This window comes from Neofelis nebulosa, chromosome 7 (assembly GCF_028018385.1).
Source record: "Neofelis nebulosa isolate mNeoNeb1 chromosome 7, mNeoNeb1.pri, whole genome shotgun sequence".
In the NCBI taxonomy this organism is placed as follows: Eukaryota; Metazoa; Chordata; class Mammalia; order Carnivora; family Felidae; genus Neofelis; species Neofelis nebulosa.
Window position 1 is genome coordinate 135,899,408 of NC_080788.1, and position 24,006 is coordinate 135,923,413.

At 41.0% G+C, this 24,006-nt stretch overlaps 1 protein-coding gene across 3 annotated transcripts in view; it reads right to left on the minus strand.

Annotated features, from left to right (window-relative positions):
• The window catches only part of CATSPERB (cation channel sperm associated auxiliary subunit beta), a 105,840-nt gene that overhangs the window by 20,800 nt on the left and 61,034 nt on the right, over nt 1–24,006 (minus strand). For all 3 annotated transcript variants that reach the window (XM_058740042.1, XM_058740040.1, XM_058740041.1), the window contains 5 exons: nt 20,219–20,373; nt 17,660–17,814; nt 8,428–8,618; nt 6,133–6,471; nt 633–772 (listed from right to left, as the gene is read on the minus strand). In XM_058740042.1, the coding sequence (XP_058596025.1) occupies nt 633–772; nt 6,133–6,471; nt 8,428–8,618; nt 17,660–17,814; nt 20,219–20,373 (980 nt within the window). The remainder of the gene's footprint in view (nt 1–632; nt 773–6,132; nt 6,472–8,427; nt 8,619–17,659; nt 17,815–20,218; nt 20,374–24,006) is intronic.

Sequence of the window (24,006 nt, forward strand, 5' to 3'; positions counted from 1 at the left end):
TTTAGGGAAAAAAAGAAAAGAAAAATATGGTTCGTTTATAGTGACTGAGGATTTTCTACATGCCAGACATTATTTAAAAAATTTTTTTTAACGTTTATTTCTGAGAGACAGAGAGAGAGAGAGACAGGCAGAGAGAGAGAGGGAGACACAGAATCCGAAGCAGGCTCCAGGCTCTGAGTTGTCAGCACAGAGCCCAATGTGGGGCTCAAATTTGTGAACCACGAGGTCATGAACAGAAGTCTGACGCCCAACCGACTGAGCCACCCAGGTGCCCCTAGACATTGTTTTAGATGTCCTACTTGAATTATCACATTTAATTCTCAAAAACAACCCTATGAGGTAGGTATTATCATTACCATCTCCATTTTCTAGATGAGGATACTGAGCCATGGTAAAGTGACCTTCCCAAGTTCACAGACAGTACCAGAAGATCTATACCAGCCAGTCTTCTCCAAAACTCATTCAACCTCTGTTCTGTAATGCTACAATGCCTTTGGTTAATTCCCAAATGTTAAAAGTGCTTAGTCATTCTTGGTAGATAGGGTTATGTGTGATTTTCTCTTCTTTCTCTTAGTTTATACTCTAAGTTTCCCATAATTAATAGATTTTTTTTTTTGTAACTAAAATCTTACTTGACGTAAAGCTTTGCTAGCTGCAGAAATTTTCATTACGTAACTATCAGTATCATCGAAAGAGCCTTCAGTTTTAACTTCTAACAAATTTGGGTTTCCAACAATGACATTCAGCAGTGGTATTTCAAGTGTTCGAACACCTATGGAAACAAGGCCAAAGGTTAAAATTAGTTAAAATTATATCACTGGGTGTCAACTATACTAAAGTATCTGTATCTGCATTTATATCTATCTCTCCAGGTAAAATTCTTCTGGAAATTAATAAAAAAGAAAAAATTAAATCATGAAAAATTTATTTTTTATTTACTTTTTAAAATATTTATTGAGAGAGAGAGAGGGAATGAATCCCAAGCAGGCTCTGCACTGTCAGCGCAGAGCCCCATATGAGGCTCTAACTCATGAACCGCGAGGTCATGACCTGAGCCGAAATCAGAAGTTGGACGCTTAACCAACTGAGCAACCCAAGGGCTGCATAATCATGAAAATTTTAAACAATTTCATAATGACTGGCTAATCAGGATTCTAGAACATCTGCAGAGTCCGTTATGAAGGATGCATAATGGCCACAAATATAGTTAGGAATTTATGTAGAGTTAACTTTGATGGTTCTTAGAAAAATTCAACTTTGCAAATATTTTCTTAAAGAAATATTGCTCCCCTCCACTTCTCGTTCTTCAGCCAAGTTCTCAAATGCATGGAAAGGTCACTTGGACAGTACCGGTCACACTGAACTGGATGGCTCAGGGAAGAAACTGAAGGATACATGCTCAGTTAAAAGAGCTGTCGGCCACCGTTGTCAAGACAAAACTAGGCAGTTAACACGGCACATCGTCAGGCCAGTCTCTGCCTTGCAATCACTCCATACTGAGAAATTTAATAGAAAAAGAGATTTGGCAGAGCAAGTAGTCTAACTTTCATCCTTACTAATCAGAAAGGGCTGAGAAGTAGGAAATGATTAGCCTGAAGTTTCATCTGCAACAGTTTCCCTTAAACCAAAGCGATCTGGCCAGTGCTTCCTAAACTATCATCGGGTATTCTGTTAACACACAGATTCTGATTTAGCGGGGTCTGTGGAGGGCACTGAAGCTCCACACCCCCCTCAGCTTTATTGACATATAACTGACAAAGAAAACTGGATATATTTAAAGCGTATAATATGATGATTTCATGTATATATATATATATATATATATATATATATATATGTGTGTGTGTGTGTGTGTGTATACATATACATAGACACTGTCAAATGATTATCACAGTAAGTTAATTACACACCCACCACCTCACAGTTACTTTGTGTGTGTGGTGAGAATATATGAGATCTACTCTCTTAGAAAATTTCAAGGATATAATGCAGTACTATTAACTATAGTCATCATGTCATGTATTACATCCCCAGAACTTACTCACTTTACAATGACTCACTTTACAGTGAGAAGTATCTACTGACATCTGTCCATTTCTTTTTACTCCTGAACCCCTGGCAACCAGCATTCTACTCTCAATTTCTGTGAGTTAGACTTTTTAAAAATTAGACTCCACACTCGGGGCGCCTGGGTGGCGCAGTCGGTTAAGCGTCCGACTTCAGCCAGGTCACGATCTCGCGGTCCGTGAGTTCGAGCCCCGCGTCAGGCTCTGGGCCGATGGCTTGGAGCCTGGAGCCTGTTTCCGATTCTGTGTCTCCCTCTCTCTCTGCCCCTCCCCCGTTCATGCTCTGTCTCTCTCTGTCCCAAAAATAAATTAAAAAATGTTGAAAAAAAAAATTTAAAAAAAAAATAAAAAAATAAAAAAAATAAAAAAAATAAAAATTAGACTCCACACCTGAGTGAGATAACACAGCACTTGTCTATCCCTATGTGGCTGATTTCACTTAGCATATCGTCCATATTCATCACACACACACACACACACACACACACACATCATGTTTTCTTTATCCATTCATCCATCAACCGACACTCAGGTTGTTTCCGTATCTTGGCTATTGTAATGCCACAATGAATATGGGACTGCAGATATCTCTTTGAGATACTGATTACATCTCCTTCAGATAGACACCCAGAAGTGCGATTGCTGGATCATATCATAGTTCTATTTCTAATTTTTTAGGAACTCCCATACTGTTTTCCATAGTGTCTGTTCCAGTTTATATTCCCACCAACAGTGCATGAGGGTTCCCTTTTCTCCGTATCTTCAGCAGTCCTTGCTAGCTCTTGGCGTTATGATACTAGTCATTCTAACAGGTGTGGGGTGCTATCTCACTGTGGTTTTGATTTGCATTTTCCTAATGATTTGTGATGGTGAGCACCTTTTCACATTATCTGTTGGTCATTCATATGTCTTCTTGAAAAATGTCTATTCAGGTTCTTTGCCTATTTTTTTAATTGCATTATTTGTAGGGTTTGTTTGTTTTTGCTATTGAGTTGTATGAGTTCCTTATGTATTGTAAGTATTACCCAACCCGTTATTGCACATATGGTTTGCAAATATTTTCACCCACTCTGTAGGTTGTCTTTTCATTTTGCTTATGGTTTCTTTTGCTGCGCAGAAGTTTTCGGTTTGATGTAGTCCCACTTGTTTACTGCTGTTTTTGCTGCCTTTGAATTTTGTGTCATATCCAAGTCATTGCCAAGACCATTGTCAAGGATCTTTCACCCTATCTTTTCTTCTGGAGTTTTATGGCTTCAGATCTTAACATTTAAGTCTTTATTCCATTTCATCAATTTTTGTGAGGGGTATAAGATAGGGGTCCAGTTTCATTCTTTTGGATATGATGATCAAGTTTTCCCAACACTGGATCTATCAGAGGATAGATCCCACTGTGTGTTCTTGCCTCCCTTGTCAAAGATTAGTTAACCATATATGTATGGGTTTATTTCTGGGCTTTCTATTCTTCTCCATTGGCCTATGTGTCTGCTTTTATGCCAGGACCATATGTTTTGATTAATATAGTGTTGTAATGTAGTTTGAAATCATGGAGTGTGATGCCTCCAGCTTTGTTCTTTCTTTTTTTAAAAAATTGTTTGTTATTTATTTTGAGAGAGAGAGAGCAAGGGAAGGGCAGAGAGAGAGAGAGAGAGAGAGAGTCCCAAGCATTCTCCGTGCTGTCAGTAAAGAGCCCGATATGGGGCTTGAACCCATAAACCGTGAGATCATGACCTGAGCCGAAAGAGTCAGACACTTAACTGAGTCACCCAGGTGCCCCCTAGCTTTGTTCTTCCAAAGACTGCTTTACTATTCAGGGACTTTAATGTGATGTATGACATTAACAGAATGAAGGGTAAAATCTTTGATCATCTCAATAAATGCAGAAAAAGCATTTGAGAAAATAGGGGTTTTCACAGAAATAGAACAAAAAACCCTAAAATTTGTGTGGAACCACAAAAGACTCTGTACTTCGTACAAGTACCCAGATGCTGCTGATGTGGCTCGTCAAGACACCCACACTTTGTATAGCATGCACTAGGCTTTTCTTCACAAAGAGGCAGTTGAGTTGATTTGCTGATTACTATTGGCTTCCATCAAACTGAACAAGTAAAACTATATAATTCAACAACAAATTTGGTATATTTTAAAGCTGCAATAATTAGAACACTGTAGGATCTGTGCCCGAATACAAAGAGACAACAAAGGAACAGAGTTTTAAATACCCAGAATGGTCCAAGTGATAGGTAAATTGTTTACAAGATAAAGTTGTATTTGAAATCAGTTAAGAAAGGACACACTGTTCAAGAAGTGATGTTCGAACAACTGGCTAACCACCTACGATATACCGAAGCAAAATCTAGATCAATTAAAGACTTGGAAAGTTAAAACTATAAAATTAAAACTCTAAAATTACTTGAAGGAAATATGGACAATGAGTCATATAATCAATGAGAGGATTCTAAGGGTTTCAAGAGGAAGCTTTCCACAAAATTTAAGTCCACAATATTGATTGAAACAGAAATAGATGTCCTCCATTTTTTTCGAAGGCTGTAATTTTCATTTGTATAAATTGTATTTGGTTCTGCTTTTCAAAATGAGCCTTTTAAAAGTAGCGTTTTGTCCTTTCATCATGGTTCAGGTCTTCTTTTGTCTCTTCGAGAGTTTTACATGTACTTGTTTTATTGTGTCTTTCTGATTTTTCTATTATCTCAACTTCTTAGAGACTAAATGTCAAGTTCTTGGAGAGAGCCTGCAGACTTTTACATTTAGGTCATTTCCTTACATGGTTTAAAATTCTTGTCCTTGGGACGCCTGGGTGGGTTAAGTGGTTCAGGTCATGATCTCACGGTTGTGGGATCGAGTCCTGCATCAGGCTCCACGCTAAACATGGAGCCTGCTTGGAATTCTTTCTCTCCTCCTCTCTCTGCCCCTCTCCTGCACATTCTCTCTCCCTCTCAAAATAAATAATAAGATAAACATTAAGAGAATAAAACAAGATTCTTTTCCTCAATTCATGTTCAATTGATATTGATTTTTCCATGGAAGTCTATGTTCCCTGGGTTATGAAAGTATTCCTACGAAGCTTGCCTATGCTGGAGCCCAGGTCTTATAATTATTTCTCAGCTTGGGATTCCTGCAACCGGTGTGTAGTCTCTGGGGATTATACAGTCTTGGAGTTTGGGGTTTGTAAGGAGTTGGGGTTTTTACAGGAGATCCTTTTTTTCCACTTTGAGTCTTGTGGAGACGATAACCTCCCGAGCTCCCTCTTTGGTTTGTTGGTAAAGTTTTCCTAATCCCCTCTTCGTGATTTAAGCTCTTAGCTTTACTTAATGGTCTTGGTTCCAACCTCCTACCACAAACCATATTCTGCTAATGCTTGGGCATTAAAATCCATCCCTCTGTCTATATGGCCTATATCTGAGTCTCACATCCTTCAGGGAGCCACAAAGTAGCTAATTTATTTGGCTTTGAGTTCCCTCTTCATTTCTGGTGACAAGATTTTTTTCTCTTTTGCTCCCTTCCTTCCATCTTTCCTCCTCTCTTTCTAGCTCAGCTTCTTACTAAAATTTTTATTTTATTTTTCTAGTATGCCATTTCTCCATCATCTTTAGGAAGTTTAATATTATTTTTATAATAAATAAATGTCATGGAAAAATAGGGAAAAGTATAGAATTCTATTTTAAAAGGCTTTTTGGGGGCTTAAAATAAGTACTTGAAATAATTACAACAACACCAAAGTAACTAAAAGATTTTCTTTTCAGAGGACAGCAAAAATCTAAACTAAAATCCTGTGTAAATTTGGGCTGGGAACTTAACTCACTTTCCTCATTTGTAAATGAGAATTAAAATCTAGCCTTTTAGAATTGTTGTAAGTAGTAAAAATACACAAAAATAATTTAGTACAGAGCCTCGCACACAGTAAGCATTCAGTCATTAGCAGCTCATACTGTGATTAGCAGAATGCCAGTTACTACATAAGCCAAAGATAAAGGAAATAATGTCAAAGAGTATATATTCCAGAAAAACAACAACATCTCCTTTTGATGTTTCCCAGTACAAATAAGCTTACCTTTTGTATTAGGTATGACCTTAACTTTTAAAGTATGAGACTTCCCCAGATCAATGTATTTCAGGACATTGAGGGATAGGGAATCATCATGTTGTTGAAACCAGTAATTACATGGTTTCGCATATATTTTCCACATTCGTCCATTCCTGTGCCCAAAGTTGTATAAGAACCAGGAGTCTTTTGGGACGGTCATATTGTTGAGTACTTTTGCAGGCATGGTAGCAATAGCCAAAGCATTCTTATCATCTAAAATGCTTATGATCATGAAGCTGCTGTAACCAGGAATCACCACGGTCTTCTCCACATCCAGATCTTGAAATGAAGAAATGGTACCTGAGGCTAAAACAGGAATCATTTATTATAAAATAAAATAGCAAATGTTCTCCAAGCACACTGGTGGACGTAACAGATGAAAACACAATTTGAGTTTTTAAACTATGGTCTTAACCAGAGAACACGCTGGCCAGATTTTGAGGTCAGAATCCAAATCATTTTGTAGAAAGTATATCACAAATATGTCAAGCACAAACCTATACTTTAACTTTATTATGAAACTAGTTCTATAAAATCCTTATCAGAAAAAAAAATACCCACATAGGGCTAAGTAGTGACAAAAAAGCTGATTACTATAGAAATGCCAAGAACCTTAATAATTTAGAATCTTCACAAAAGAAGGATAACATAGCCAGTGATTCCCCACTGAAGGTGTGCCTATTACATAGAAGGTGCTCAACAAATATTTGCTGAGTAGATGAGTAATTGTTCAGAAAAAGCATGAAGATTTAAAAGAAACTGGACTTTAGGGAAGGACCGTGAGGAACACCACCATATGAGGAATGGAAAGGGAGAAAGATTTCACCAAGCAGATAAAGAAGAAATCAGTGGAGAAAATCCATCAGAGAGGATGTGCAGGGAGCCAAAAGAAGGCTGGTTCAAGGAAGGGGAGTCATCACAATCAAATGTCCTTGATAGGTCATGAAACATAACACCACCACCAATATTCTCCTCATTCTGAAAAAATAAAGCGGTCAGAAGAGACCCTCATAGCTCTCTTTACCATGTACACATGGTAATTTCTCCCACTTAAAACAAACCAACAAAAATCCTTTCCCAGCTTTCTTTCAACTGCCACATAATCTCTCTCCTCCCCTTATAAAAAATTCCTCGGGACAGTTGCCTGCATTCACTGTCTTCAATTCCTCTCCTTTCCTAATGTTTAGAATCTAATCCAACCAGACTTTCATCTATACTACTCCACCCAACAAAAGCTTTTGTCAGTAACTTTCATACAGATCTGCTGGTCAGTTTTCCTTCCTCTTCTGACCTGACCTCCTTCTTGAAAGACCTTCCTCACCTGGCTTCTGAGAGACAGTTTCTCTTAGTTCTTCTTTGAGCAGACCATCCAGTCTCCTTTCCTGACTTGTCAGAATGTTAGGGATTGCATCTTAGGCCTTTTCTTTCCGTATTTACACTCATCTTGCGGGCGACGTCATCTGGTCGCATAGCATCAACTATCATACATGTACTGATGGCTCAAATTTCTCTGTCCAGTCCAGATGCCTTTCCTGAACTCCACGTTTGTCTTCCTAAATGTGAACTTCATTTCCCCACTTGGATGAGTAACAGGCATCTTCAATTTAATATAATCTCTCACCTGATTACTTCAACTTCGAAACAGATTTCTCTTGTCCTTTCCTTCTTAACCTCTCTCCATCACCTACGCAGTATATTCTCAACACAGGAACCAAAGTGAACAAGTTAAAATCTAAGTCCAGTCATGTTACTTTCTGCATGAAACCCTCCAATGGCTCCCCCATTGACTCCCAATAAAATCCAAATCCTTACAGTAAACTATACTAACTTTGGCTGTGTATCTATCACGTATAATCCTTTGAAAAGAATTACCCTACATAACAGTGATTTAAAATTATTTTAGTGTGTAGGGCAACATCTACATGAACAATTTTTTTTGGGGGATTTCCGTTTTTTGTTTTTTGTTGTTTTTTTTTTTTACTTCTCCTGAATACTGCTTATGATGAAATCAATAACATTACAGGCATAAAAGACAGGCACTAGTATCGGTGAAATATTAATGAAGTTATAGTTAGGGTTTGTTATATTAGAAACCAAAACTTCCTCCAGGAACCTGAGTATGTAGACTTCAGCAGATTGTCAACTGGACAAAATTTTGAAATATACTGTTTTATAAGTAAGCATGAACAATCCTCCTAAAAAGATAATTCTTCATCTTTTTTTTTTTAAGCTATCAGAGATGTGCTATATTATTACACTTACTTTGCGGTTGAAGAGTAAGTTTATAGGTGACATCGCCAGTTTGAGTAATGGAAAGGGAACTAGACAAACAAGAGCTCTCGTTCACTTCTTCTATTCCAAAAGGGTCTATCACTTCCACAATAATAGAGGACAAAAATCCTTCGGTAAGGTTATGTTGTAGTATCTCTCTTATATAAGCTGTTCCAGTTTTCCTAAAGACCAAAGCAACAGATATCAAACCCATCTGGATAAAACAGTGGTTTAAATGAGCAAGTTTGTGAAAATATGGTTTAGAAATGTATCAAAAATGGCTAACAAAGGAGTATTTGATTATCATTTATTCAACCTCACTAGCAATCAATGAAATCTCAACTACTGCAACTGGATACAGTTTTTCACCCGTCAGAGATGCCAAACTAATGTTGAAAAAGAAAAGCAAAGTGGGAGTCATCACAATTCCAAACGTCAAGCTGTATTACAAAGCTGTAATCATCAAGAGTACGGTACTGGCACAAAAACAGACACATAGATCAATTGAACAGAGTAGAGGACCGAGAAGTGGACCCACAACTGTATGGTCAACTCATCTTTGACAAAACAGGAAAGAATATCCAGTGGAAAAAAGACAGTCTCTTCAACAAATGGTGTCGGGAAAACAGGACAGCGACATGCAGAAGAATGAAACTCTATCACTTTGGTACACCATATACAACATAAATTCAAAATGGTTGAAAGACCTAAATGTAAGACAGGAAACCATCAAAATCCTACAGAAGAACACAGGCAGCAACTTCTTTGACCTCAGCCACAGCAACTTCTTACTATACACATCTCCGGAGGCAAGGGAAACAAAAGCAAAAATGAACTACTGGGACTTCATGAAGATAAAAACCATGTGCACAGAGAAGGCAACAATCAACAAAACTAAAAGGCAGACTATGGTATGGGAGAAAGTATTTGCAAATGACATATTGGATAAAGGGCTAGTATCCAAAATCTATAAAGAACTTACCAAACTCAACACACACACACACCCCCCCCCGCCAAATCCAGTTAAGAAATGGGCAGAAGACATGAATAGACACTTTTCCAAAGAAGACATCCAGGTGGCTAACACACACATGATAAAAATGCTCAACATCACTCATTACCAGGGAAATACAAATCAAAACCACAATGAGATACCACCTCACACCAGGCGGAGTGGTTAAAATTAACAACTCAGGAAACAACAGATGTTGGCAAGGATGTGGAGAAAGGGGAACACTCTTGCACTGTTGATGGGAATGCAAACTGGTACAGCCACTCTGGAAAACAGTTGAGGTTCCTCAGAAAGTTAGAGATAGAACTACTCTATGGCCCAGCAATTACACTACTAGGTATTTATCTAAAGGACACAAAAATACAGATGCAAAGGGATACAGGCACCCCAGTGTTTATAGCAGCATTATCAACAATAGCCAAATGATGGAAAGAGCCCAAATGTCCAAAAGCTGATGAACGGATAAAGAAGATATGATACAGATATAGATGTAGATACAGACACATAGATATAGATATATGGATACATATACAGTGAACTATTAGTCATCAAAAAGAATAAAATCTTGCCATTTGCAACAGCATGGATGGAGCTAGAGTGTATTATGCTAAATCAGGACAAGTCCATCAGAGTGATTTCACTCGTACGTGGAACTTAAGAAACAAAACAGGTGAACATATGGGAAGGGAAGGAAAAATAAAATAAGATAAAAACAGAGAGGGCGGCAAACCATAAGACACTCTTAACAGTAGAGACCCAACTGACGGTTGATGGAGGGAGGTGGGTGGGGAGATGGGCTAGATGGGTGATGGGCATTAAGGAGCACTTGTTGTGATGAGCACTGGGTGTTGTATGTAAGCGATGAATCACTAAATTCTATTCCTGAAAACAATACTACACTGGATGTTAACTAACTTGAATTTAAATAAAATCTTGGAAGAAAAGAAACAAAGAATAAATGAAAGAAGCAAGGTGAAAAATGGTAAGCAAAAAATTAAAAATGCATATTTAAAAGGATTAATTGCTAACTCATCAAAATGTTTACAGTTGTGATCCTAATTTGCTTCTTCATGTTTATCTGACTCCTAAGAAATTTGCAAGGAGCAAGTACTTTACAGTCAAGGAAAAAAATCCATTTAAAAAATGTTAACTTGAAACATCCACATGCAAAAGAAAAAAAAATCTAGACACAGACTTTACACTCTTCGCAAAAATTAACTTGAAATGGATCACAGACTTAAATATAAAATGCAAAACCACAGAACTCATACAAGATTAACATAGGAGAAAAATCTACATGACCTTGGGTATGGGGATGACTTTTTAGATATAACACTGAAGTTATGATCCATGAAAGAAAACATTGATAAGCCATACTTTATTAAAATTAAAAACATCTGTTCTGTGAAAGACACTGTCAAGAGAATTAGAAGACAAACCACAGACCGGGGGAAAATATTGCAGAAGACACACCTGATAAAGGACTGTTACCCAAAATGAACTGTAGAGAAGGAAAAAAGCCTTTTTTTCTTTTTTTTTTTTTTTTCCTCTACCTCCCTAAATTCTGAACCTGAGGGCCTGGAAATTAAACTGACAAAAGACAGATTACAAGAAGAAAACAAATAGAGTTTATTTTTCTAATGTTTATTTATTTATTTATTTATCTATCTATTTATTTATTTAGAGAGGGATAGAAAGCAAGTGGGGGAGGGGCAGAGAGAGAGAGAGAGAGAGAGAGAGAGAGAGAGAGAGAATCCCAAGCAGGCTCTGCACTGTGAGCACGGACCCCGCCGAGGGGCTTCACAAACTGTGAGAACATGACCTGAGCTGAAACCAAGAGTTGGATGCTTAACCAACTGAGCTACCTGGGCGTCCAACAAATAGAGTTTATTAACCTGTGTGTCATGTTTATACACTAGAGAAACTTCAGTGATGAGGAACTCAAAGGGGTGGTTAGAAACTGAGGCTTACAAAGCATTTTAACAAAGAACAGTAAATTCTCTGAAAAGTGACAAGGCAAAGGAAAAGGGGTTTAGGCTTTCAGGAGTGCCAAACTGGAAAAGTAAATATGCCTCTGAGGGAAACTAAGGGAAGAGAAGTCTTGTTTAGTAAGATTGGTTATGTAGATTCCACTCTGGCCTCTGGGCTTAAAAGAGTCTCTGGAGATTAGGAATCATCTTGCCTTTCCTGGTGGGGAGGGAGAGGGCAGAGATTTTTTTTTCTTTGTGTGTTTGTGCGCACACGCACGAGCTTAATTGCTTCACTGTTTTTCTTTGTTCTTTTTTCTTTTTGTAAGATGAGAATTCAGGAAAATGATAAAAATCTATGCTCTTCGTTAGAAGAGGAGAGGAGAAATAAAAGCTCTTTCATTTATCAGTTGTGTGATGCCTTGAAATGCCTATCCCTACGAGTCACAGTGTCCTTACGTGCATTTCATTAAAGGGGCAACTTGGGTTTAAAGTCAGAGATTTTTTTTTCTTGTATCTGCTTCTTCTCAGTTGTCTTCAGCTGAAAACAATCCTCATGCCAAACTTGAATATTTTGGGGTGGCATATTCTGATCCCCTACAATATAAAGAACTCTTAAAACTCAGTAATAAAAAAATCAACCCAATTTAAAAATGGGCAAATGAACTGAACAGACACCTCACCAAAGAAGATATACAGATGGCAGGTAAGCATATGAAAAGATGCTCCACATCACACATCATCAGGAAATCCAAATTAAAACAATGATGAGATACCACCACACCTATTAGAATGGCCAATATACAAAACAGTGACAACACTGAAAGCCTGCAACAACATGGAGCAACAGGAACTCTCATTCATTGCTGGGGGCAATGCCGAATGGTACTGACACTTTGGAAGACAGTTTGGCAGCTACCTATAAAACTAAACATATTCTTACCACGTGATCCAGCAATCACATTTCTTGGTATTGATCCAAGTGAGTTGAAAACTTAAGCTCACACAAAAATCTAAACAAGGATGTTTATAAGAGCTATTGTTCATAATTGCCAAAAACTTAGAAGCAACCAAGATGTCCTTCAGCAGGTGAGTGGACAAATAAACTGTGGTGCATCCAGACAATGGGATATTATTCACCACTAGGAAGAAATGAGCTCTCAAGGCACGGAGAGACACAAAGGAAAGTTAAATGCCTTTTACTAAGTGAAAGAAACCAACCAGAAAAGGCTGTATATTTTATGATTCCAACATACTGTAATGACTCCAACTGTATGACATTCTGGGAAAGACGAGACTATGAAGACAGAGAAGAGACCAGTGATTGCTAGGGGTTATCTGGGAGCGAGGGATGAATAGGCAGAGCACAGGGGATTTTTAAGGCAGTGAAACTCCTCTGTATGGTACTATAAGGTGGGTCCATGTCATACATTTGTCAAAACCCACAGAATATAGAACACTGAGAGTGAACCATAGTATAAACTATGGACTTTGGGTGATGATGGTACGTCAATGTAGGTAATAAGTGTACCACCATAGTGCAAGACATTGACAGTGGGGAAGATTGTGTATGTGGGTACGGAGGGTGGATGTATGAGAACTCTGTACTTCCTGTTCAGTTTTGCTATGGACCCAAAACTTCTCTAAAGAGTAAAGTTTCTTAGGGGCTCCCATGTGGCTCAGTCGGTTGAGCTTCTGACTTCGGCTCAGGTCATGATCTCACGGTCTATGAGTTCGAGCCCCGCGTTGGCCTCTGTGCTGACAGCTCAGAGCCTGGATCTTGCTTCGGATTCTGTGTCTCCCTCTCTCTCTGCCCCATCCCCGCTCATGCTCTGTCTCAGTCTCTGTCTTGAAAATAAATAAAACATTAAAAAAATTTAAAAAAAGAGTGAAGTTTCTTAATGAGAAAAAATGACCCTCGTTGCCTCTGAAGTCAATGACCAATGGCCAGGCAGACACTTTGACTTAAAGCTGCTTCTCCCCTTCTCCACTCGAGTCTCTTTTACTCAAGTGTCTAGGGTTTGCTGTTGGGGGTAATTAAGCTCTACTGTTCTGGGAGAGGTAAGAAATCAGTGGTTTTTTTTTTTTTTTTTGAGAGAGAGCGAGAGAAAGGGAGGGAAGGAGTATGTGAGCAGGGGAGGGGGCAGAGTTAGAAAGAGAATCTTAAGCAGGCTCCATACTCAGAGTAGAACCCAGTGTGGGGCTCGATCCCACAAACCTGTGAGATCATGACCTGAGCTGAAATCAAGAGTCAGACACACAATCAACTGAGTCACCCAGGCACCCCTAGTTATAAGACTTCTGATTTTGCTTTAGAGGAAGAAAGATCAATCCAACAAGAAAACAAAGGAAATAAAGCACAAAGTCATCACTCTCCATAAGTCCATTAGAGAACTAAGGTCACCAACTAACATGACCAACTAACATTAAATCCAGGGGAATAAGCCATTCCAAGGAGAGTCTGAACACAGGAAGAGACTTACCAATAGAAGAGCCTGGGAGGGAGAGACCCAGTGTTGGCCACAACACAAGCAAGTAAGAATTGGCTAAAATTGTTAAAAAAAAAAAAAAAAAAAAAAAAAAAAAAAAGGAAGCCCGAGTATATGCTTGCATTATGAGTTTGGAGAAGCTAGGGTACCTTTCAAAGGGGTGTCCCCTTTGAACTCACAAGTTACTTCCTTCCCATGGGCTTTCCCAGAGGCTCATGAGAAAGACAGGGGCAGGGCAATAGACCAGAGAGACCCCCTGGTGGTGGTCCAGGCAGCATGGAGGATGGGAGGAAACAGGCATCAAGCGTCACCCACTTTCTTAAACTTTCTTTCATAGGAAGCAAAAATTTCAAGCCATGGGAAGCAAGATATTAACCACTTTTGCACACTGGCCTCCAAAGAAGTGATCAGTGCTGGGAGGGGTGGTTGGAGGGTGCTGGCACTGAAGCCCTGCTTCCCTCCCTCCTCCCCTCCCTCTGTCCCCCTGTATAGCAAAAGCTTGAAGCTACTGGGAGACAGGAAGCAAAAGCCATGGGGCACAGGCAAAGACACATCAGGATGAGAGAAGTATAAAATAATAGCACTCGACCCATTATAGAGGGTTAGGAAGCTGCCTTGTGTCTATAGTTCTGGTAGAATTATCTAGGGGTGTCTGGGTGGTACAGGTAGTCAAGCATCCAACCTTTGATTTCAGCTCAGGCTGCTGTCTTAGCACCTTTTAGTGAAAAGACTAGACTGTTCTTTTTGCATTCTTATCCAGTGTCACATCGGTTGCCCATAAAATGAATGTCTCTTGGGGCGCCTGGATGGCTCAGTTGGTTAAGCATCTGACTTTGGCTCAGTCTTGTGGTCTGTGAGTTCAAGCCCCACATCGGGCTCTGCACTGACAGCACAGAGCCTGCTTGGGATTCTGTGTCTCCCTCTCTCTCTGCCCCTCCCCTGCTTGCACATGCTCTTTCTCAAAAATAAATAAACATTAAAAAAAATTTTTTAAAGCATTATCTCACTGTGAGGAGAAGAGCTGGAAATTTCCACCCAAGATTGAATCTCAGATAAAATGGGTAAGAATTTGACCTCTCCTAAAACACTGGACAAGAAGAGAGTCACGTGATTCTTAGACTGACTTAGACATTTTTAGACCAAGGAAATATTCACCTGCCCTCGAAGAGAAAAGTTATGGGACTTGCCTGATATTCATCTAGAGGTAGAACGGAGGGAAGTCCACGGAGGGGCTTGAAGGACAGTAGGAGGAAAATTAAAGGTGGCCTCTCCAGCTTATTCAGTGAGCAAATTTCACATCTATCTATCCAGTTACTCACATAATTAGAAGCCTTCAATGCCTCTCCTTCACCTGGAATGACATCTAACCCCCCAACCCCATCCCCGCAGGACTCAGAAGGCCCCACCCAACCTGGCTCCACGGTCTTGAATGACTTTTCTCCTCCTTTCACAACACTGAAGTCACTCTGGTTTTCCTTTGGTTTCTCAAACACACACCATGTTCCCATTGGCCTGGGGGCCTTCTACGTGTTGTCCTCTCAGTCTGGAAACTTCCCCCCACCCCTCTCTTCATCCGCATTCTTCTGTTCCCATCATAAGCACCACCGCCCCCGAGCAACCTTCCGACATCCTCCAATAAGGGCTCAACCCTCAGGAAAACACTCTCTTGATGGCCCATGCTCTTCTGCTGTCAATGGCGTGAGTTCAAGATGTGCGTGGGTTCGAATGTCATCTTCACTGCTCTATGGTATCCAGAGTGCCTTGCACATAGTAGGTTTTAAGCAATTGTTTGTGGGAAAATGAATGAAGGGCTCACCCTGCTCCAGCCCCTGAATACCTAGAATCTGCCTTGGCCGATTGCTAACTTTGGAACCTTGGGTCCCAAATCCTTGACCAGTCCAGCTGAAGTTTGGCTTTCTTCTAGTTCTCTGATCCTGGCTCTTTTCTCCCATTTCCTGCCTTGGAGATGCCCATTCCCTCGTTTCCGCACCAGTAGAGCAAAGTTAGGATCTGACCCCAGAATGTGCTGTTCTGATTTTTAAACACAGGCACCCTCACTTTTCCAGAGTTCACCTTGTGCCGCTCCACTTTTAGGAAAGACCGACATTAGCCCTTGTTTTCCCTAACTGAAAGAAATCCCAAGAGGACGCCCACTTCCACGAGAAGAGGCAAAAAGTGAAAACAGAATCCAGCTTTGGTTTTGCAGTGAGCTGAGCCCTCATAGGGGCAGCGCACATCCCCAGCAGCAAGAAGGTCCCGCCGAACTCCTCCCCCTCGAACTGCACGCAACATTCTCTGCACCAAGATGCCAGAGGGTTGACCTGTGCGAGCAGCTGTGGTTTATCTCCCTTCATTTTGTGCATCCGTTAGCAAGATATGTCGTAAGGCATCAGAAAAAGCCTAATGGAGGTTATTTTTGGGGTCTGGGAATGCTCAGAAATTTTTCCATAAAAATTAAGAGTAATTGCGTCTTTACGCCAGTTTGGCTTCCAAAAAGTTTCACAGGAACACTCTACTTTTGGAGAGTGAGGGGAAACTTGTATTTGGATCCTTAAGAGGATCATACGCTTTTTAAAATTATTAGGATGTAAAACACTAATATTAACATTGAGATTATATTAATCATATGTTAGTCTTTTAAAAAGTGATTCTGTATGTTTTCTACAAGGACGTGCCTATGTAAACTGAGTGGTGGGCACCTGGGTGGCTCAGCTGGTTAAGCGTCCGACTTCAGCTCAGGTCATGATCTCGCAGTCCATGAGTTTGAGCCCCGCGTCTGGCTCTGTGCTGACAGCTCGGAGCCTGGAGCCTGCTTCCCATTCTGTGTCTCCCCCTCTCTCTGACCCTCCCCCGTTCATGCTCTTGCACTCTCTCTCTCTCTAAACACATACACACGCGCACACACACACACACACACACACACACATTAAAAATTTAAAAAAAAAAAAGACTAAGTGGCTTGGAAATGTCACACACACAAAATCCCAGGTACTTTTCTTAGACACAGGAAGTTCTACCATCCTTGTGTGGGATAGGGGGACTGCTACCAGCATTTGTTCCATCCTATCCAATTTCAGTCTTTACCTCCATCTCTGCGTGAGCTGCCCCACGGCACGTGAAGTTGTTGGCTACGCGACAAGGTGCAAACCGATATCCCGATACAAATATAGTAAACAGATTTCAATCTGGTGGAGACACCTGTTTGGAGTAGGGTGAGTTTCTTCTGGTCATCTGAAATTGTTCCCTTTCTGGTTGTTAGATTTTCGGGGTTGTAAAATTCATAGTGGTCTTCAAAGACGGTTTTTAGCCCTAAAGGTAGCTTTAAAGGTCCTGGGCTCTTGCTGTTATCTTAGAAGTAAGCGTGGCTAAGAATACCACATACCCTGCTGTGCGGTATTTTGTGCAAGATGACCTTCGCTTTGCTAGATGTGTTTGTCCTTAGTACATGTGAGAAATGCCCTGTAAGTGAGCAGTATAGACAAGCAGTATCCAGTGTAGCCCAGGACATCTTTGATTACTCAAAGATGAAATCTTTGATACTGAAGGTGCTGACGTGATCAATCCTGTGTTTCTGAACTTGGGGCATCAGTCAAGGCACCTTGGAATCTACCAACATATGTGGGCTTCTGAGGTATCGGAAAAAGATATACTCTATCTGGTACAGCTAAGAACACGACTCAAAAACGTCGGCTCGGAATTTAGCGTTTAGAAACCAGTGTGAAATCTAAATACATGTGAGGCAAATCAGTCCCTACCTGGAGTGTATCACTTTTCCCAAGTGGATGTTGCTGAATTTCTTGGTGTATCTACTTTCCTGAGGTTCGTTTGTGGGGACGTACGCAAAAAAAACCACTTCTTTTAAAGTGATAAACTGTGGCGCGAGTGCAGTTTCGAAGCCCATGTCAGGAGGCTGGAGTAGGAAGAAAAGAAAACAGTGCATCTAAACTACTTTATACTTCAATTAGGGCAAAATGCAAATATGAGATTTGTTTCCAGTTCAGGTCAAAACAGGACCGTTTTTGTTCATCAGTAGGAGTAATATTTCAACATGTTGTGTTTGAATATCCACGCGTGTGTGAGGGATAATATCTTCTCCTGGTGCGGAGGCAAATTCTGGGGAGTAAGATTCAGTTTGGGATTCCTGTGACCTTGGCAGGAGCTGGAGTGGAAGAATGCACGGAGGCATGTCTTCCATTGTGTGCGAGGGGTCTGGAGGGGCAGATTTTGGAGCTCGGTTCTTACTGGAGTTGTTTTTTGTTTTTGTTTTTTTACAGGAAGGGGCTGTGGCATACAGCTCCTCACTTGAAAGCCGCTGCTCCCACCGCTGCATGCCAGTGACCCCACGGCTGCCAGTGACCCCACAACCCCCCCGCTCCTGTGCTATAGCCTTTCTCATTTCTTCTGTTTCACAAGCCTTTCCCTATAGTCCACGCCAGCACCACTGCCCCAATTTCTGACCCGTAGTGTCTTTCCAACACACTCTACTCTGATCCTGATCCTGTCCAGCTTGGGGAACTTTGAGGACCATCCCGAAGGGGGTGTTGTGGTTTGACCTCGTTGTTATGACATGGGGAGTGGGGCTGGTAGGTAGTGCAGACTGGTTGGGGGTGTGGCCATTCAACAGTGCCTCCAAGACCCATTTTCTGTCATGTCTTGTCCCCCTAGTGTCTTAAACTTGGGAACCCACTGAAGAGGGGAGAGAGTGGGAAACAGATGCCAGGAGAATAGACATGAGACAGAATCAGTGTCTTAAGGGCTCTCGAAAGGCTGAGAGTGCTTTAGAGTTCCAAACACCACGGGGTGCCTGGGTGGCTCAGTCAGTTAAGCATCTGACTGTGGCTCAGGTCATCTTGAAGTTTGTGAGTTCAAGCCCTACATCAGGTTCTGTCCTGATGGCTCGGAGCCTGGAGCCTGCTTCACATTCTGTGTCTCCCTCTCTCTCTGTATTCCCCTCCCCAACTCTCCCTCTCAAAAAAACAAATAAAGATTAAAAACAATTTTAGAATTCCTAATGCCATTCTAGCCTGGGAGTGACAAGACCACCCTATGAAAACTGTGTACAAGTTCAATGAAAGGCAACACGCTGGGCCTGGGACCTGCTGTCTGGGTAGATGTCAGTGGTGTGTGTGATTTGGGGTAGATTATTCAGCCTTGCTTTGCCTCATTTTGCTCATCAGTAAAATGAGGATAAGTAGCTGTTACAAAGATTTAAGAGAGCAGAGCAGAGCAGTGCTCGGGACATAGAGCCACGAAAAAGCCAGTGGTGATTTTTACCCCGGGAGGATGCACACACAGCTTGTCTGGGGGAGAGAGGTGAGTTAAAAAAAAAAAAAAAAAACCCCTATTTATTGGCTTTTGATTTTAAGAATGTAAACTTTCACATAAGAGAACTAAGACATTTCCTACAAATTGTGAAGTTAGTGAAAAACTGTGGAATCTGCTTTTTTGGCAAGTTCCACCCTCCCCTCATGTCGTTTGATTTGTGTCTATGCAGAGCCCACACGGCAGACTGGCAACTGCACAGAAAGTCATATGGCGGCATTTTACAGTCACAGGGAAGTTCCCGCCACCCTCTCTAGGAATATCTCGGACAGGGAAAGCAAAGACAACAACCTTTCGGCCCCAGTCTTGGCCTGGTAGTTTGCAGTGATCTGTTAAAACCAGAGTCAGCCTTTATTCCATTTCCTTTAGGCCGAAGGGAAGGTTTTGTTAAGCCCCAGTGAACACAAAAACCTTGTTCTTTGCTGATACACTCAGGAAAGTTCATTTCATGACCGTGTGCCCAGTGATGAGTTCTTAGGCACATGCACCATCACAAGTGGCACATTATACATTAAAATTATTAGAACAACTCTTTGCACTGTCACCTGTGAGGAAGTCCTATATTAGTATCAGAAAAGGAAAAAAAAAATGAAGGGGCAGGGTTAATATGAAAGAGGAAAGGTAAACCACTGGGAAAAATGGAACTCATATTTCTTGCTCATATTTCTTGGGAGGTAGAAAACCAAACCTATCGTGACCCTGGGTTGGAAGTAATAGGTCTAAGTAATAAGCTTAGACTATCTGGTCATGTTGCTCTGAAGATAGTCCGCGTGGAGTTAAATCTATATAACCCTGAAAGGGACTGGGAAGAAGGTTTTGGAGATGTTCTCTGCTATCTGGAGGCTTTTCCTGTAGTCAAACAGAGCAAAGTATATTAATACGAGTTTGTCCCAAGGAAAATACCTTCCTGTTTCCCCACAATTCCATGTGTGGAATGTGGTATATGTATTCTTAAAGAAAGGTGAACAGTTTCAATGCATTATATCACTAACCTGTCCAAAAATACCTTTAGAATTTCCAAAGGCTGCAAATGACCCACCAGCTTCAAAATGGTCTGGAGTCAGTTTATGTATGAAACCCATGTGGTCATAGTATAATGTGAAGATATTGTCATTAATAGATCCGATTTTACTATATCTTCTTAATCCTACGAGGAAAGAAACAGAAGTCTCTTGATGTCAATATAATACAACTAGAGATGTTTTAATACCATACCTTGTAAAAAACAAAAAAAAAAAAACCCAAAAACTAAAAAACCCTTCACTTAAACTAACGGGTGGAAGTAAGGCTTTGAGACTCCACAATTAGTAAAATACATGTTGATCTTGGTTAAGTCCCTCAAAAGTCCTTTCGGGGCTCCATTTCATTACAGAACCTGCTCCCTGAAGTAGGTGAAGGCCAGAGTGAGGGTCACAGGAGAGATCTGGAGAAAGAGAAGTGAGCTCCCCCTAGTGGTGGTTCCTCTTCCTGATGCCAGGAGAATTATCTGCAGAGACCGTGGAGTCATTAGCCATCCTACGATGAATAGGTTGAACCAAATTTGGTGTCCTGTGTTTCTCTCGTGCCTTTAGAGAAACATGATGGGCAGTCCTGGCAGTAATCTGGTAGTAGCAAAGCATTCACCTAACCGAACAGACACTGGTCCAGAGAGAGAGAGAGAGAGAGAGAGAGAGAGAGAGAGAGAGAGCTGCCTCCCACAATCCCTGAATGTTGGAGTGCCCCAGGGCTCAATTTTTAGATCTCTTCTCTATCTCTGGAGATCTCATCCAGTTTTAGGATTTTAAATCCTTTTTTTTTTTTTTTTTTTTAAGTAGGCTTCACACCCAGCACGTAGCCCAACATGGGGCGTAGAACTTGAGATCAAGACCTGAGCTGAGATCAAGAGTGGGACACTTAATTGACCGAGCCACCCAGGTGCCACTAAATCCATCTTTATGCAGATTATTCCCAAATGTAAACCTCTCATCCCATTCTCTTCCCTGAACTCCAGATTTGTATATCTGGCTGCCTACTGACCGTTCCAGATCCATGGCGGTCAGGCATCTCAAACCAAACTCATCCCAGACTGGACTCCCAACCCCCAGGCAAACTCCTCCACCCTCAGCCTTCCTCCTCTCCATAACACCAACTGCAGTTTTCCTTTTGCTCAATCCAAAACCGTGGTGTCATTCTTTCTTTCTTTTTTTTGTTTTAATGTGTATTTGTTATTGAGAGACAGAGAGAGACAGAGTGTGAGCAGGGGAGGGGCAGAGAGAGAGGGAGACACAGAATCCAAAGCAGGCTCCAGGCTCTGGGCTGTCCGCACAGAGCCCAATGCGGGGCTTGAACTCACGAACGGCAAGATCAAGACCTGAGCCGAAGTCGGACGCTTCATCAACTGAGCCACCCAGGCACCTCCCGTGGTGTCATTCTTAATTCTCCTCTTCCTCTCACAGCCTGTATCGAGGCCATCAGCAAATCCTACTGACTCTAGCTTCAAGATGCATATAGAAGCCAACCTTTACTCGCCAATTCCACCTCTGTCGCCCTGCACAAGTGGATATGGGCAGAGGTTTACTGTGAGGAATTAGCTCATGCAATTATGGAGGCTGAGAACTGCTGTGATCGGCTGTAAGCTACAGAAGCAAGGGCCTGAGAACCAGGGGATCAGATGGCATAACTCCCAGTCAGAGGACAAAGACATGAGGACTGAAAACCAGAAAGGCCCCTAGTTTAAGTCCTAGGCCAAGGAGAGAAGGCTTACGTCCCAGTTCACAGGCAGGCAGGAAGCAAAGGAGGGGATTCCATTTTCCTTCACCCTTTGGTTCCACTCAGGCCTCCAATGGATTGGATGAGGCCCACCCACCCACACTGGGTAGGACAGTCTGCTTTATAGAGCCTGCTGGTTCAAATGCTAATCTCCTCCAGAAACACCCTCACAGTCACATTCAGACATAGTTTAATCTGGGAACTCCTTGGGGTGCCTGGGTGGCTTAGTTGGTTAAGTGTCCGACTTCAGCTCAGGTCATGATCTCACAGTTGGGGAGTTCAAGTCCTGCTTCAGGCTCTGTGCTGACAGCTCAGAGCCTGGAGCCTGCTTTGGATGCTGTGTCTCCTCTCTGTCTCTGTCTCTGTCTCTGTCTCTCTCTCTCAAAAATAAAGAATTTTAAAAATAATTTAAAGAAATATGGGCACCCCTTAGCCCAGTCAAGTTGACACAAAATTAAATATTACAGTTGCTAAGGTTCACTAGGCCATATTTCATCTATAAACATAAGATACACTTTCTTCACATTTTAACATTTTGATTGAGATCACTTTTGTAATTGCCGTGTCTTACAATCATTTCCCACCAGGTGGCACTCAAAGTACAGTGGTCATTTGGCCACACAGGCATGTACTTTGTGCCAGCTTTTTATATTGCCCATCACTTCAAGTTTCCTGAAACACTGGTATAATATTGTTGAATTTTACCGATGCTTAAGATGCCTTCAATAATATTACATTATAATTTGGCACTGAAACAAAATTGTTATGGGTGCAGTAAGAGAAGAAAACAAAGCAGGGTATATATTTATCAGTAAGCGACACTGGAAGAATCACCACAATGTCACATTTTCTTGTAGGACACCAAGTGTTTTATAGAACCTAAGAAAGAAAGAATCCGGGGCGCCTGGGTGGCTCAGTCAGTTAAGCCTCCGACTTTGGCTCAGGTCATGACCTCATGGGCCATGCGTTTGAGCCCCGCATCCGGTGCCGGAGCGTGGAATCTGCTTCGGATTCTGTGTCTCCCTCTCTGCCCCTCCCCCACTTGGACTCTGTCTCTGTCTCTCTCAAAAATAAGTAAACATTAAAGAAATTCTTTAAAAAAAAAAAAAAAGGAAGGAAGAATCCCACAGGAGATGACATTACATTATCTTTTGCTAGTGAAATACCACTCAAAACGATTACCCTATCACATACCAAGTAAGGCAATAATGTCACAGTAATCCAAGCATCACTCAGGAACACTGTTAAAACAGGGTGTTAAGGTTTAATTGGAAGTTTTTCTTTGTGGTAACAAAACAAAGTCATCTTATGATCAATGAACCCCAGCTTTGACTCAACATAGGTTTTACAACATTCTTCTGTTGGCTTTGCACGTGAATTACTGGTGAAGTTAGTTGGCTCCAAATTCTTAGGTAATATTATTTTTCTCTGAAAGTTCTGTAGAAGAATATGTGCCTTTCATCGTGGCAGCAGAAAAAAATCCAAGGCTGACTTGATTTTTCTGTGCCTTTAAAGTTGATTTACATTTTCTATTTCAAATAATTCAGAAGTGTTTTGCTTTTAGTTAAAAAAATCTTATTGTCACTCTCGGTTTCCTGTATTGTTTTCTATTTTCAGTATTTATTCATTCACCCATCTGTCCACTCGTATCGGAGGGGACGTGCCAGGAACTGTAGATAATAGAGAAACAGAGACCCCGCCTCCGTTCTTCACTGGAAATTCCTACAACTTTGTTTCTCAAGCATTTGTATTTATCATTTTAGATTCTTTCCACTTATTTTTTTTTTATTCCATGTAGACATGTTTCTTTCTTTCTTTCTTTAATTTATTTATTTATTTTATTTTTTAAAATTTACATCCAAATGAGTTAGCACCTAGTGCAACACTGATTTCAGGAGTAGATTCCTTAGTGCCCCTTCCCCATTTAGCCCATCCCTCCTCCCACAACCCCTCCAGTAACCCTCAGTTTGTTCTCCATATTTTTGAGTCTTTTCTGTTTTGTTCCCCTCCCTGTTTTTATAGTATTTTTGTT